At 47.3% G+C, this 13,140-nt stretch overlaps 1 protein-coding gene across 1 annotated transcript; it reads right to left on the bottom strand.

Moving 5' to 3' along the window:
* Nucleotides 1–11,743: 11,743 nt before the first annotated feature.
* LOC104859885 (mastin-like) lies at nucleotides 11,744–12,996 on the bottom strand (the record flags this gene model as incomplete). Its single annotated transcript, XM_033758554.1, has 3 exons — nucleotides 11,744–12,359; nucleotides 12,466–12,626; nucleotides 12,723–12,996. Coding segments are annotated over 3 exons (606 nt in total), but the record flags the coding sequence as incomplete, so codon positions are not given.
* Nucleotides 12,997–13,140: the final 144 nt, after the last annotated feature.

The following is a 13,140-nucleotide window of genomic DNA, read 5'->3' as shown; positions in this document are numbered from 1 at the left end:
ACACACACACACACACACACACACACACACACACACACACATCTTCTTTATCCAGTCTCCAGTTGATGGGCAATTGGGCTCTTTCCAAGTTTTAGCTATTACAAACTGTACCGCTATAAACATGGGCAGGCATATATCATTGTGGTGTGATTCTTTTAATTCTTTGGGGAAGATACCCAGCAGGGGAATAGCTGGGTCAAATGGGACCTCCAATCCTAGTTGTTTAGGGTATCTCCATATTGATTTCCACAGTGTTTGTGACAGAAAAAACTGCAAATAGCGAAACCTACAAAATATCACAATGTAGAGTGGCATCTGCTGTCTCTAACAGTCTGCTTTGTTGAATTTAGAATTAACAGGCACTGGAGGCATTAACCACTGAATGAGGCGTTTGGTCTTATCCTGAGATAATAGGGCACATCAAGACCCTGAGCTCTGAAGTTCTGTAAACCACATGACTGTGAAAGTGTCAAAATGAAAAGGACCATTCTTAACATTTGCTTTCCTGACCCTGAAAACCCCCTTCCTATGGGCTAGGATAGACAGCTAAGTGAATCTTAAAGGTAAACTCCCCTAACTACAAAGATTTGCTACATCTGGGTTGTAAGTTAACTGTCTCGTGACCATGATCTGTATATTGGTAATGTGAACTTGAAAATGAAGTGTAACCACCTGAGTGAGATCAAGGCTGTAAAACCCTATAAAAGAAGGAGTTGTAACCCAGTGCGTGATTGATCCCAGGCACTGCTTTTAAATGCAATCAACGTTTGTCGACAAAAAAACTTTTTTCTTATTTCACTTCCATTCTGCTTCTCAGCATGTATGACTTACCAATTCCTTCCATAACAGTTGCACCAGTCTGCACTCCCACCAACAATGAAGAAGCGTCCCTTTTTCCCCACAACCCTGCCAGCATTTGTTATTGATTGATTTCTTGATAGCAGCCATTCCTTCTGGGGTGAGGTGCAATCTCAGTGTTGTTTTCATCTGCATCTCTTGAATGACCAGTGATGCTGAATGTTTTTTCATATGTTTGTTTGCTGCTTTTACTTCTTTGTCTGAGAAATGTCTGCTCATTTCAGGTGTCCATTTCTGAATTGGGTCTTTATATTTGGGGGGTCTGATTTTTTTGTGTGTGTTCTTTATATATTCTAGATAGTATTCCTTTGTCTAAGGAGCAGCTGGTAAAAAATCTTTCCCACACTGTAGTTGTCTCTTAAAAGTTAAACTGTCATTATTTGCTGATGGTATGAAACTCTACATAGAAGACCCAAAAATCCCTGCCAAAAGACTTCTAGGCTTAAATGACAGATTTAGTAGAGTAGATGGATACAAGGTCAACATTCAAAAATCAATAGCCTTCTTGTACACAAAAACAGATTCATTGAGAGAGAAATTAGGGAAACAATTCCTTTCACAATAAAACCCAAAAAATGAAATATCTAGGAATCAATCTAACAAAGGACACAAAAGATCTTGACACAAAAAACTACAGCACTCTGAAAAAAGAGATCAAAGAGAATATACAAAAGTGAAAAGACATCCCTCACTCCTGGGTAGGAAGAACCAAAGTAGTGAAAATAGCCGTACTTCCAAAACTGCTATACAGATTCAATGCAATCCCAGTTGAAATCCTAACAGTATATTTCACAGAACTTGAGAAAACAATCCAAAAATTCATTTGGAACCAGAAGAGACCCAGAATAGCAAAAGCCATTCTAGGCAACAGAGACATGACAAGGGGTACCACAATCCCCAACTTGAAACTATACTACAAAGCCACTGTGACAAAAACAGCATGGTGCTGGCAAAAAACAGACCCAAGGATCAGTGAAACAGATTAGAAGATGCAGAAACAACTCCAGACATACTCAACTACCTCATCTTTGACAAAGGAGCCAACCATCCTCACTGGAAGAAAGATAGCCTCTTTAATAAATAAAGTGAAAAAAACTGGCTTTCAACTTGCCAGAGATTAAAACTAGAGCTCTATCTCTCACCATATACTAAACTAAAATCCAAGTGGATTAAAGATCTAAATATCAAAACAAGAACACTAAACTTGCTGGAAAATAAATTAGGTAGAACTCTCAAAGACATTGTTATAGGAAAAGACTTTATGAACAAATCCTCAGTAGCAGGGGAAGTAGCACAAAGAATCAACAACTGGGATCTCATCTTATTAAAAAGCTTCTGCAGTGCAAGAGAAATGGCTAATTAAATGTTAAGCAAGACAGTTGCTGTGGCCTTTGGTGAGATTCCTCCACATTTTTCAAGAGTTTTGTCATGACTCGTGGTTAAACTTACCAACCAAAAGAATCAGATTATTTTTCATATCTACTGAGATCATCCTGTGGTTGTTCGCCTCTATTCTGTTGACATAGTAAATTATACTACAATTTTCCCAGTGTTACACCTCCTGGTTTAGATGCTAGTTGATGTTATTGCAACTTATAAAAAATAATCAAGAGTCAGTGTACTATGTTTTTTATATTTGTTTCCCCTCCCCACACCCAGTGCTTGGGATTAAACTTGTGCTAGGCAAGAGCTCTCCCACTGAGCTAAATCCCATCCTTTTTTTTTTTTTTTACTTTGAGACAGGATCTTGCTAAATTGCCCCAGATGACCTTGAACTTGCAGTCTTCCTGCCTCAGCCTCCCAAGTAACTGGGATTACAGGTAGGTATGTACCCTGTCTACGGAACACCCAGCTCTTTTTCCTTCTTGAGTCTTCTTGATTTTTTGAGTTCTACTTTCCAAAAAACTTGCCCATTTCAGTCAGGTGTGGTGACACACACCTGGAATCCCAACACTTGAGCGCCTGAGGCAGGAGGATTCTGAATTTGAAGGCTGCCTGGAATACATAGTGAAAATCTATCTCAAAAAAAAAAAAGTCCATTTTATCCAGTGGCAGATTTGTTGAAGATAGCTGTTTATAGTGATAAGCACCATTTTAAAAAAAATTTTGGGCCGGGTGTGGTGGCACATGCCTGTAATCCCAGCACTCGGGAGGCTGAGGCAGGAGGATCGCTGTGAGTTCAATATCAGCCTGGGCTACATAGTGAGTTCCAGGTCAGTCTCAACTACATAGTCTCAAAAAAACAAAAAAAAATTTTTTATTGGTACATTTTAGATAAACAATACAGTTACATTCATCACTGGGATCTCGTACCTTTACATGACTTACCTTGGTTCTCATTTTTCCCCATACCCCTAGCCTCCCTTCCCCCTTCCACCCACCCCTATTTGCAAAGACTTTGTTTCCATTTTTTTTTCCTTTTCTCTTATTTTTCTCTTCTCTTTTTACCCTTCCCCTACCCCTCCCATTTTCCCAACACCTTTAGCCCTTTTCTTCCTATTACAAAATATTAATTATACATTTTGACCCTTATTTACCCTTTTAGTTCATCACACCAGAGAAATTCTACAGTATTTACACGTGCGTCCTCTTCATTTCACCTGAGATTGTGTCCTCAATGGATCAGCACCATTTTGAAATCTCTCCTGCCCGCTCTGGCTGCTGACATGATTTGTGCACCTTATGCCCTGCTTGGTCTGTGGAGCTCTCCTGGGATTGGTAGAGTCAAGGACCAGGCCTTGGCTGGTGACCTCTGCACTACCTTTGTTGTTTTCCTTCGTTGTCTTTGGGTTTCTTCTGGTGTTATTTTCCCACTTCTGGACTTTAACTTTGAATTCTTTAGTTCTCATCATCCTCTGTTTTTATGAAAACTTCTAAAGCATGGCTCTTTCCCAGAGGAGGGGCATTTGTTAGTTCTAAACATCTTTTGTTTCTCTCCTATTTCTTTGATCCAAGATTTTTTTACAAGGAGGGTGTGCGTGTGTGTGTGTGTGTGTGTGTGTGTGTGTGTGTGTGGTCACATGCCCACGTTACTAGGGATTCAAACCAGGGCCTTCACACTGAGCTACATCCACATCCCTTTTTAGTTTTTTTTTTTCAGTACTGGGAGTCAAACTCAGGACATTGCACTTGCCAGGCAGGCGCAGCACTACTAAGCTAAATTCCTGGCCCTTAATTTTTTATTTTGACACAGTGTCTCACTAATTGGCTAAGTTGCCCAGGCAGGACTGGAACTTGCAATCCTCCTGCCTTAAAGGCCTCTCAGAGTGCTAGGATTACAGGTGTGGACCACTGTTCCAACGGAACTGTATGTTTTAATTGTCAAATATAGGAAGGCTTGTACCTAAATTTGATGTGTAAACCAATTAAAAATAACAATTTCACCTGTCCTTTTATTATTATGTGTACATATTAATTGTGCAAATGAATGCAATTCATTCTGATTTTTCGTGTACGTGTGTGTCACGTGGTGATAATATGTCCATCACACTCCTTTTACTCTTCCTTACCCAGCCGTCTCCCAAGTCCCTAATAGTTCCTCTTCCACTCTCAAGTATTTTTTTAATTTCCACATATGCAAAAAAATTCCTACTTTTCTTTCTGCATCTAATTTATTTTGCTGAACATGATGCCTTCCAGGCCCACCCATTTTTCCATAAATGACAGGATTTCGCTGTTCTCTATAGCTGAATATGTACTCATGATTTTGGGGGGGTTGTTTTGTTTGGGGTTTTTTTTTGAGACAGAGTCTCACTATGTAGTTGACACTGACCTGGAACTCACTATATAGCCCAGGCTGGTCTCGAACTCACAGCGATCCTCCTGCCTCAGCCTCCCGAGTACTGAGATCACAGGCATGCCCCACCACAACTGGCCACTCCATCATGATTGTGCACTGTATTTTCTTTATCCACTCATCCATTGATGGACACCTAGGCTGGTTCCATATCCTGGCCATTACGGTGCCCAGTCAACATGGGTATCTAGGTGTCTCTTCTGAGTGCTGACTTCATTTCCCCTGGTTTCACACCCAGGAGTGGTGTGGTCGAATGGTTGTTCTGGTCTGTTTTTGTTTTTCACTATAAGCAACTAGAAATGAGCTCAGTCGGCAGAAGACCAGGCTTGATATCTTCTGGGGGAGGGGCTGTTAATGGAGGTGGTAAAATCAAAGACTTCATAGCTGCAATTACAGATGTCTTTACGGGACCCTCGTTGGTAAATTTCGACAATTGCGATTTGGCAAAAATTTTGCATATTGCACAATATTTAGCTGTGATTGGCCCATTCATATATGTTACATGTGATATTGGGACTGGTTCAACCCATGCCACTGAAAGATATGCATTCACATGTGCACAAGTAGAGACATGTATATACACAGGCACATGTGCGCAGCTGTGTAAGGGGACACATACACCCACGCACACTTGCACAGATGCACACTTCTGCACACTCGGGCTGTACAGACGCATACACGTGTGCATCCAGAGGACATTGATTTGGGGGCTGCACACACACACGCATACACACACGCACAGCTGTGTAAAGGTACACGCACACACTCAGGCTGTAAGATGCGCACACACACACACACACACACACACACACACACACACACACACACACGGGCACCCACAGGACAGCATTCAGAGGCTGCCTGTACAGGGAGGCCTGGAACTGTAAATACATGGGGGGGGCGCTCCCTTTCCCATTCTTATTCCTGGAGCTTGATGAAGGCACCTGAGAGTCTAATGAGATAAGGCTCAGAATGGAATCACAGCGGAAATGTGGATTAGGCAGGTCTCTAAGGGTTCCAGCACAGCGTGGTGGCCGCTCCCAGAACCCTTGCCTGCTGTGATGCAGCTTAGAGGTCACTTCTGAAGGGGGTGGGGGCTCTGAGGATTGAACTCAGGACCTTCACACTGAACCCCAGCCCTTTTTTTGTTTTTAATTTTGAGATAGGGTCTTCCTAAGTTGCCCAGGCTGGGTTTAAAATTGCAACCCTCGCACTTTAGGGAGCCTGTGCGGCCGGCGAGTCCCCACCATGCGTCAGCGCCCCTCCACTCTGGGCAGCGCTGAGCCTGAGACGACGGCCTTCAAGGAATGCGTGCTGCACCGTAGCCCGCAGCAGGGCCGGGCCACGGCGCCCGCAGGACCTGAGCCTGTCCGTGTGGCCCTGGGGAAAGAGCCAGGGAGCCTCCAGGCCCCTGAACGCCGCCTCGACCCCTCCACGCAGGCCGCTGGAGAGCCTGGCCCTGGAGCAGCTGTGCCCGGTCCTCCAAGTGCGGTCAATAAGGGATCGCTGTGGCCCAAAAGCCTCAAAATGGACCAAATATTGGAATCGAGCGCATTCCTGCAACTCAGTGCAGCTTTTGGGTTTGAATCAGCAATGGAATTCATTTTGCTTCACTAAATTATCCTGATTCATAGTCGCCAAACAAGGAGTGTATCTACATTTCAGAAGCTGCTCCATGTCAAAGAATAGAACTGACTTTTGATGAGCATTGGCGCCATCATTTGGTTGTTGATTCGATCACTTGGAAGTCCAAGATGAGCCATCTGATTTCCTCATCTTATAGATCGCTACTGTGGCATGAAAAGCCCTCCGCTGATTAGGTCAACGGGGAGATTCACGTGGATTAAGTCAAGTTCTGTTGAAAAACTCGAAGGACTGGGATTTCGTGCAAAATAACCATTTATTCCAAGTAAAGAATAAGTTATCTTTCCAGTGGTTGAGCATCCTACTCTGGTTTTAGAATCTTAAGGATAGAATAGAGAAAATTTGGCAAAGTTAATCACATCAAGACATTAAAGCAGCCGGGCATGCTGGTGTATGCCTGAGATCCCACCACTCATGAGGCAGGAGGATTTCCATGAGTCTGAGGCCAGACTGGGCTACACAGTGAGTTCAAGGCCATCCTGAACTACACAGTGAGACCTTGTCTCAAAAAAGAAACCCCAGGGCCAGGGATTTAGCTCAGCTGTGCTGCTGCCTGCCTCATAAACACAAGGTCCTGAGTTTGAACCCTGGTAATGAAAGAAAGAAAGAAAGAAGAGAGAGAAAGAAAGAAAACAGAGAGAGACAGGGGGGGGAGATAGAAAGAGAAAGAAAAGAAACCCCCAAAGGACATTGAAGAAATTATCAAGATTGAAAGGAAATCGGTGTATGAACAAATAAAAAATAAAAATTGGAAATAGAATATATCATTTAAATTTTTAGCACATCCTATGATACCATATTGTCTCAGTTTTAAAAAACTATTTTAAGAAGCACATACTTAAGGCCAATAACATCAAAATAAATGTATTTTTAAATAAATTTTTGGGGGGTACCAGGGATTAAACTTGAGTCCTTGAGCTTGTGAGGCAGGTGCTGGAACCACTGAGCTAAATCCTCGACCCCTTAAAAACTTTTTTTTAATTGAAATCTTCCTACCTCTACCTCCCTAGAGTGCTGGGATTGCAGATAAGTTCCTCATGCCCAATTTTTGGGGTATGTTCCAATGTGTGGAGAAGGGGACAAAGCAAGTGATATTTCTTATAGTCCTCTGTGTCCCTGTAGCTTGTTCAAATCTGGGACTGACCAAGGCACAGCCAGTGACATGGACAATGGCCTCCATGAGGTCTTTTCGGCTTTTGCCCTAGAATTTTTGTTTTGTTTGTTTGTTTTTGGTACCAGGGATTGAACTCGGGTCCTTGCGCTTGCAAGGCAGGCCACCAAACCGCTGAGCTAAATCCCCGGCTGCCCTAGGATTTCAACTGCACCCTCCCCTGTTCCTTCTGTTGTAATGAAATGGCACTCTGCAGAATACATCAGTCTAGGTTGGAAGTTGTTTTAAGGCTTGAAATACCTCACTCCAGGCTCTTCTTGCCTTGAGGGTTTGTGTTGAAAAGTCTGCTGTGATTCTGGTGGCCTTTCCTTTGCATGTGATTTGTTTCTTTTCTCTAACTGCTTGTAGTATTGTGTACTTCTGTTGGGTTTCTGGGATCTTGATTACTATGTGTCTAGATGTGGATTTTATTTTATTATAACTAGTTGGAGTCCTGTATGCCTCACTTATCTGTATGTCAAGTTCTTTTTCTCTGTTTGGGAAGTTTTCTATCATTAATTGTGTGAACAGTTTTTTTATGTCATTTGTACTCTCTCCTGCTTTTTCTTGAACTCCTATCAATCTTATATTATTCTTCTCTGCATCATCTAGGAGCTTTTGGATTGATTTCTTATGGTCCTTTACTATTTTTAAGAGATCTCTCTTTTCATGGTCACTGACCACCATCCTGTCTTTTATATCTGATATTCTGTCTTCAGAGTGGCTCAGTCTGCTGTGTATACTTTTAATAGAGTTTCGAATCTCCTGGATATCAATTTGAATCTTTTTCCTGGATTCTATTTCTTTCCTATGTAGCTCAGAGTAGAGCACACCTGAATTCAATCCTCAGTACCAGAGCCCACCATCTTTATAAAAGTAATTCGGATAAATTGATGACAATAGTATGCAGGCCCTTTTCAAAACTAAATTTTATGAGCCTGCTCCTCTAAAGAAAGAAAGAAAGAAATGGCACTCTGAGGGCAGGCAGACCCTCTGTCAAGCTTTAAGACTGTTAGTGTCTGCTTTGTCCTTTGTTCCTTTCCATTTTAGTTATGCATGGGGACCCTGAGGACACTCCCAAGCTACTGGCCACCAAGTATCTCCACCCAGCACCCACCTAGGTCTGGGCTCAGCTGCAATGTTGCAAGACATCTTTAGGTACCTGTACCCATGCTGTCTCCAACCTGTGTCACAGATTCAAGAATGCTCCCTTGGTCCTCTCCCGGTAAGAGTCCAGACTCCCTCAACCCAGCCTAGCTGAGAGGACTCTGATCCTTGGCCCCTTCCTGTCTCTATTCCTATGGCTCAGATGCACAGACCCCTGACTCTATAGAATTCTAGGCATCCAGGTTCTCTCTGGATGTGGGCAGAAGCCCCTACACCATTTGAAAAGTGAGGTGGGACCTGACCTGAAAGCTCTCTCCAGATGGGTACTGGTGGCCACTTCTGACATCTCAGCTCAGGTGACACACCCATGCAACTTGGCCAAGGGTTGGGAAAGGGAGCAGCAGACGGAATACACACTCTGACCCTGTGTAAGGTTCCCAGAGCCTCCCTTCCACCCAGGCCTGGACCTGGGAAGTTGCCTAGAACTTCAGAAGTACTTGACAATGGGGGGTGGGAGGCTGATGAAGAGGAGACTGGTCTGGAAGCCCTTCTCCCGCTGGGGACCAGTAGGGTAGCCGTGGCAGGATGGCAGGCATGAGTGGGGCGGCCATCCAGGGACAGAAACAATTGAAGATGAGAGGTTCTGGGATTTTACCTTATCTCTGCTCAGCTCCAGGAGGGAGACAGACCTTGTGATGGTAGCATGAGCCCCCACAGCCAGGCCAGAGCAGGAGGGGTGCCTGCAGGAGCAGTCACAGAGGAGCTTGTGCAGCATGGAACCCAGGTCTCCTACCCACCCCAAGACACCGTCCTCCCACACAGCTGCTTCTCCTTGCTCCTCACCTTCACACTTCCCACCAGGGGTTACCCAGCACCCAAGGGGTAGACACAAGGCCCCAAGTTTGTGTTCCCTCCGGTCATGTTCTCCATTGAAGACCCTTAGGCCAACATCCCCAGGTCCTCCCCTGCCGTCATCATGCCCCATGACACAAGCTCAGTCCATGGACTAAGGAAGGCATAGCAAGCAGGGGGAGGAGCCATCAGGGACTCAGGAGGCCCTGCCCAGAGCTCAACTCGGGCCCTCACACTCAGCCCCTCCCTAGGGCCCAGGGTGGGCCTGACCATTCTCATGTTGGGTTCAGCCCGAACCCCACTCCAGGTCCCAGGATAGTAGGTGGGAACATCGGATGGGAATCACGACTAGGGTCACAGGCATAGCGCGGAGCAGGAGCAGGAGCCAGAGTAGAGGTGGGGCCTGGTGCTAGCCCTGGATGTGTGGACAGCTGCACTGTCCCCATGAAGGCCCTTCTTTATCATTACTCCTCATACAACCACATCTCATTATGATAGTAAGTCTGTTCCTTGGTGTACGGGGATCCCCCAGAACCTGGCTGAATCACTCTGGGGACTGAGGAAACCAGGGCACAAGAGATGTGAGGACAAGGTACCGCAGTGGGAGAGCCAGTGCCTGGTGATCAGAAGCCAACAAAAGCAGCATGTCCTGCCTCCTTCCTGTCGCTCTAGGGCCCGGGAGTAGTGGGGGGGATCGGTGGTTTGGAAGGGGAGGACTTCCCTACACCAAGGGAAGCAAGGGCAGCTCTAGCCATTGTGGCCCCAGTGGGTTCCAGAGTTCTGAGGACAGGTCTCTGCTGGGCTCTGAACTGGGCAGTAAGGGACAGGAGAATCCAGTGGGCAGCAGGGGCTCCCCCATAGTGACCTGGCCTCCTCTTAAATGAATGTCACCGTGGTGGCCACTGGACACGCCCCCCATGCTTCCCCATCTCTAGGCTTCCCTGGCACCCCTACACCCCATACTCCAGCTGAGCTGTGTAAAGGGACCTCATCCAAGTTAGAAAGCGCCACCTGCCAAGACACCAAGGAGGGGGGAGTCCTAAGCTCAACCAAAGTGCTCCCGCAGAGTGATCCTGCTGCAGACCCTGCCTCTGAGGACAGGACCCTATGAAGACCCCATTGGCCATGTGCAGGGACCACGTAGGAGGCCCAGGCTATGGGTATAGAGATGGCTGGGCAACTTTTTAAAGAACTTGTGTCTGGTTTTGCAGCTTCAAAAGACTCAGAGAAATGAAAGCTGTGAGCTTTTTTCAAAAAGTTTATTTGTTCAGAGGTTTGTTTGTTTGTTTTTTAACCAGGTTTATTGAGATGTGAATCATGCACCAGACAGTTCCCCAACTTGGAGTACAATTCAGTTATTCCAGCACACTGACAGGGTGGTGCATCCAGCACCAAAGTCAATTTCCAGTCATTTTCCTCACCCTTGGGCTGGGCAGTGCCTTCAGCCTGCATCACCTCCTCTCATCCCTTCCCAGCCCTGGCGACCACCAACCTGCTTTCTGTCTCTGTGGATTTCCCGATCTAGGCACCTCACACCATGTGGCCCCTCCTAAGTACCTTCACTTTCCCACTTGATGGGTCCCCTCCCCATCCCTGGAAGCATCACCACAACCTGAGTGTGTACTTGAGGACACCTGCCCTGGAGGGAGGGTTGCTGAGAACCTGTGGGAGGTGGCAGCACAGTCACCTGGGGCTGCTCCAACCTAGTCCCTGGACTTGGTGGCTGACAAACAACAGAACCCTGTTTCCAAAGGTCTGGAGGCTGGAAGCTGGGTCAAAGTGCCTGTGGTTCTGGTGAGGGATCCTTCCTGGTCCACAAATAGCACCTTCTCCCTGTATCCCCAAGGGCTGGGTGGAGAAGCAAGCTCTCGGGTCCCTGCGATAAGAGCACTAATCCCCTAATTATGTAATAATACTGGCACAGTAGCGGATAGAGCTTCAAATTTTGACATGAATTTGGAGGGACTCAGCCCCCACTAACAGGAAGAGAAGGGTTCTCCCAGATTCATGGTTGCGTATGTGGGTCCCTCAAGGGCTAGTTTCCTCCCACTGCATCCAGCAGGGTGGGAATAGGGAAGATTAGTGGCAGGGAGGCCAACCTAGGCTGATTCTGGGAAGAGTTCAGTGATCATGGGGTGGAAATTAACACTGGAGCCTAAGAATTGAATGACTATGTGGGCTCAGAAATGGTCATTTTAGGGCTGGGGATTTAGCTCAGTGGTGCCTCCCAAGTATAAGGTCCTGAGTTCGATCCCTGGTACAAAAAAAAAAAAATTTGGTCATCTTGAGTGGGGACAGAAATGTGATGAGACCCTAGGTCCTGAGCTTTGCCTGGGACCTGAATAAGGCAGTGGGATCAGCCCCAGAACATCCTTGCTGTGTGTCTGATCCTCTTTGGTGGCCAGAATGTAGAGTGCTAGAGGGTCTTAAAGCACCGGCCAGAGATGCCCCTACACGTCTAGCCCAGCCTCCCAGCCACTTTTGGGCTCTGAGTTCAAACAGAGATCAATTAGACAATCCACAGTTTAATAGGAAACAGGGTGAGTAGGAACTTGGCCACACATCCCATGCCTGCCCCACTCCCGGAGATGCTGCCTCACAGCCCTTCCTCCCAGAGTTCAGAGAGGCCCAGGGAACTCAGGGTAGGAGGGCAAGGGCACCCGCTGTGTTGGAGGATGAGGAGGTTGGGGGGATGAGACTGGAATCAGGGGAGGAACAGAGTGTGTCAAAAGGAAGAATGAGGTCTCCTCCTCCACCGGGCAGACCCCATCCCTGCCCCATCTAGAGCCCAGGGAACTGGGGAACATAGTGATGGATCCAGGACACATAGCTCATCACACGGGCATACACCCCAGGGAAGTCACGATGGCCACAGCCATTACCCCAGCTCACCACGCCTACCTGCACCCAGGAGCATCTCCATGTGCAGACCAGGGGACCCCCAGAGTCTCCCTGAGGAGAAAGGAGACACAGTGTTCCCTCCAGTGCCCTCCCTATACACACACGAGCCCGGGGGCTTTGCTGGGAGGGACAGAGTGTGGAGCTGGGCAGGGCTCACCTGGCAAGCAGCATGGCCCTTGCGCCCAGCACACAGCATATCATCCTTGATGACCCTGCCAGCACTGTGCAAGGAGAAATTCTGGTACTGGTGGTCACAGGCTTCGTCCTCCACAAGGGGAACCGCCACTGCCCGTAGGCTGTAGGGTGGGGGCAGCGACTCTGTGGGGAGGGGCCAGGCGAGAATCGTGAGCTAGGGGTCCCCACTTGTTCTCAACAGTGAACAAAAAGTGGCCACGGAGTCTCCCCGATACCCACCAAATTCCCGGATGTTACCCCAGCCGGTCACCCAGCAAGTTTTCTGAGAAGAAACATTCCAGGTGGCCTCTGGGAGCGAGACGGGGTGGACGCGCTCTGACAGTGCCACAGGGGCCTCCAGTCTCAGCAGGGCGATGTCTCCACCCCCTGGGGCCGACAGGCTCTCATTGTACTTGGGGTGGCGGATGATCTGAGCCACCTTCGTCAGCCGGTCATCCTCATAGAGCCTCAGCTGCCCAACCTGGACCCTGAAGGTGCAGGCTTCCAGCTCCTGCCTGCGGGGGGAAGCGGGGGACACCAAGAGCCCCTCAGGGAGGCCTGCAGGCTGGGAAGGCTGAGCTCCCCACAGTTGCAGGGATTGGGCCAGACACGGGCCGAGGCTGCCCCTGCAGCCTGAGGAGGGCCCGGATTCTGCCTC

The sequence above is a fragment of the Fukomys damarensis genome, unplaced genomic scaffold (assembly GCF_012274545.1).
Source record: "Fukomys damarensis isolate Sample0158 unplaced genomic scaffold, DMR_v1.0_HiC HiC_scaffold_34, whole genome shotgun sequence".
Lineage (NCBI taxonomy): Eukaryota > Metazoa > Chordata > Mammalia > Rodentia > Bathyergidae > Fukomys > Fukomys damarensis.
Note: the sequence above shows the minus strand (reverse complement) of the source record. Positions and strands in the feature narration are given on the sequence as shown.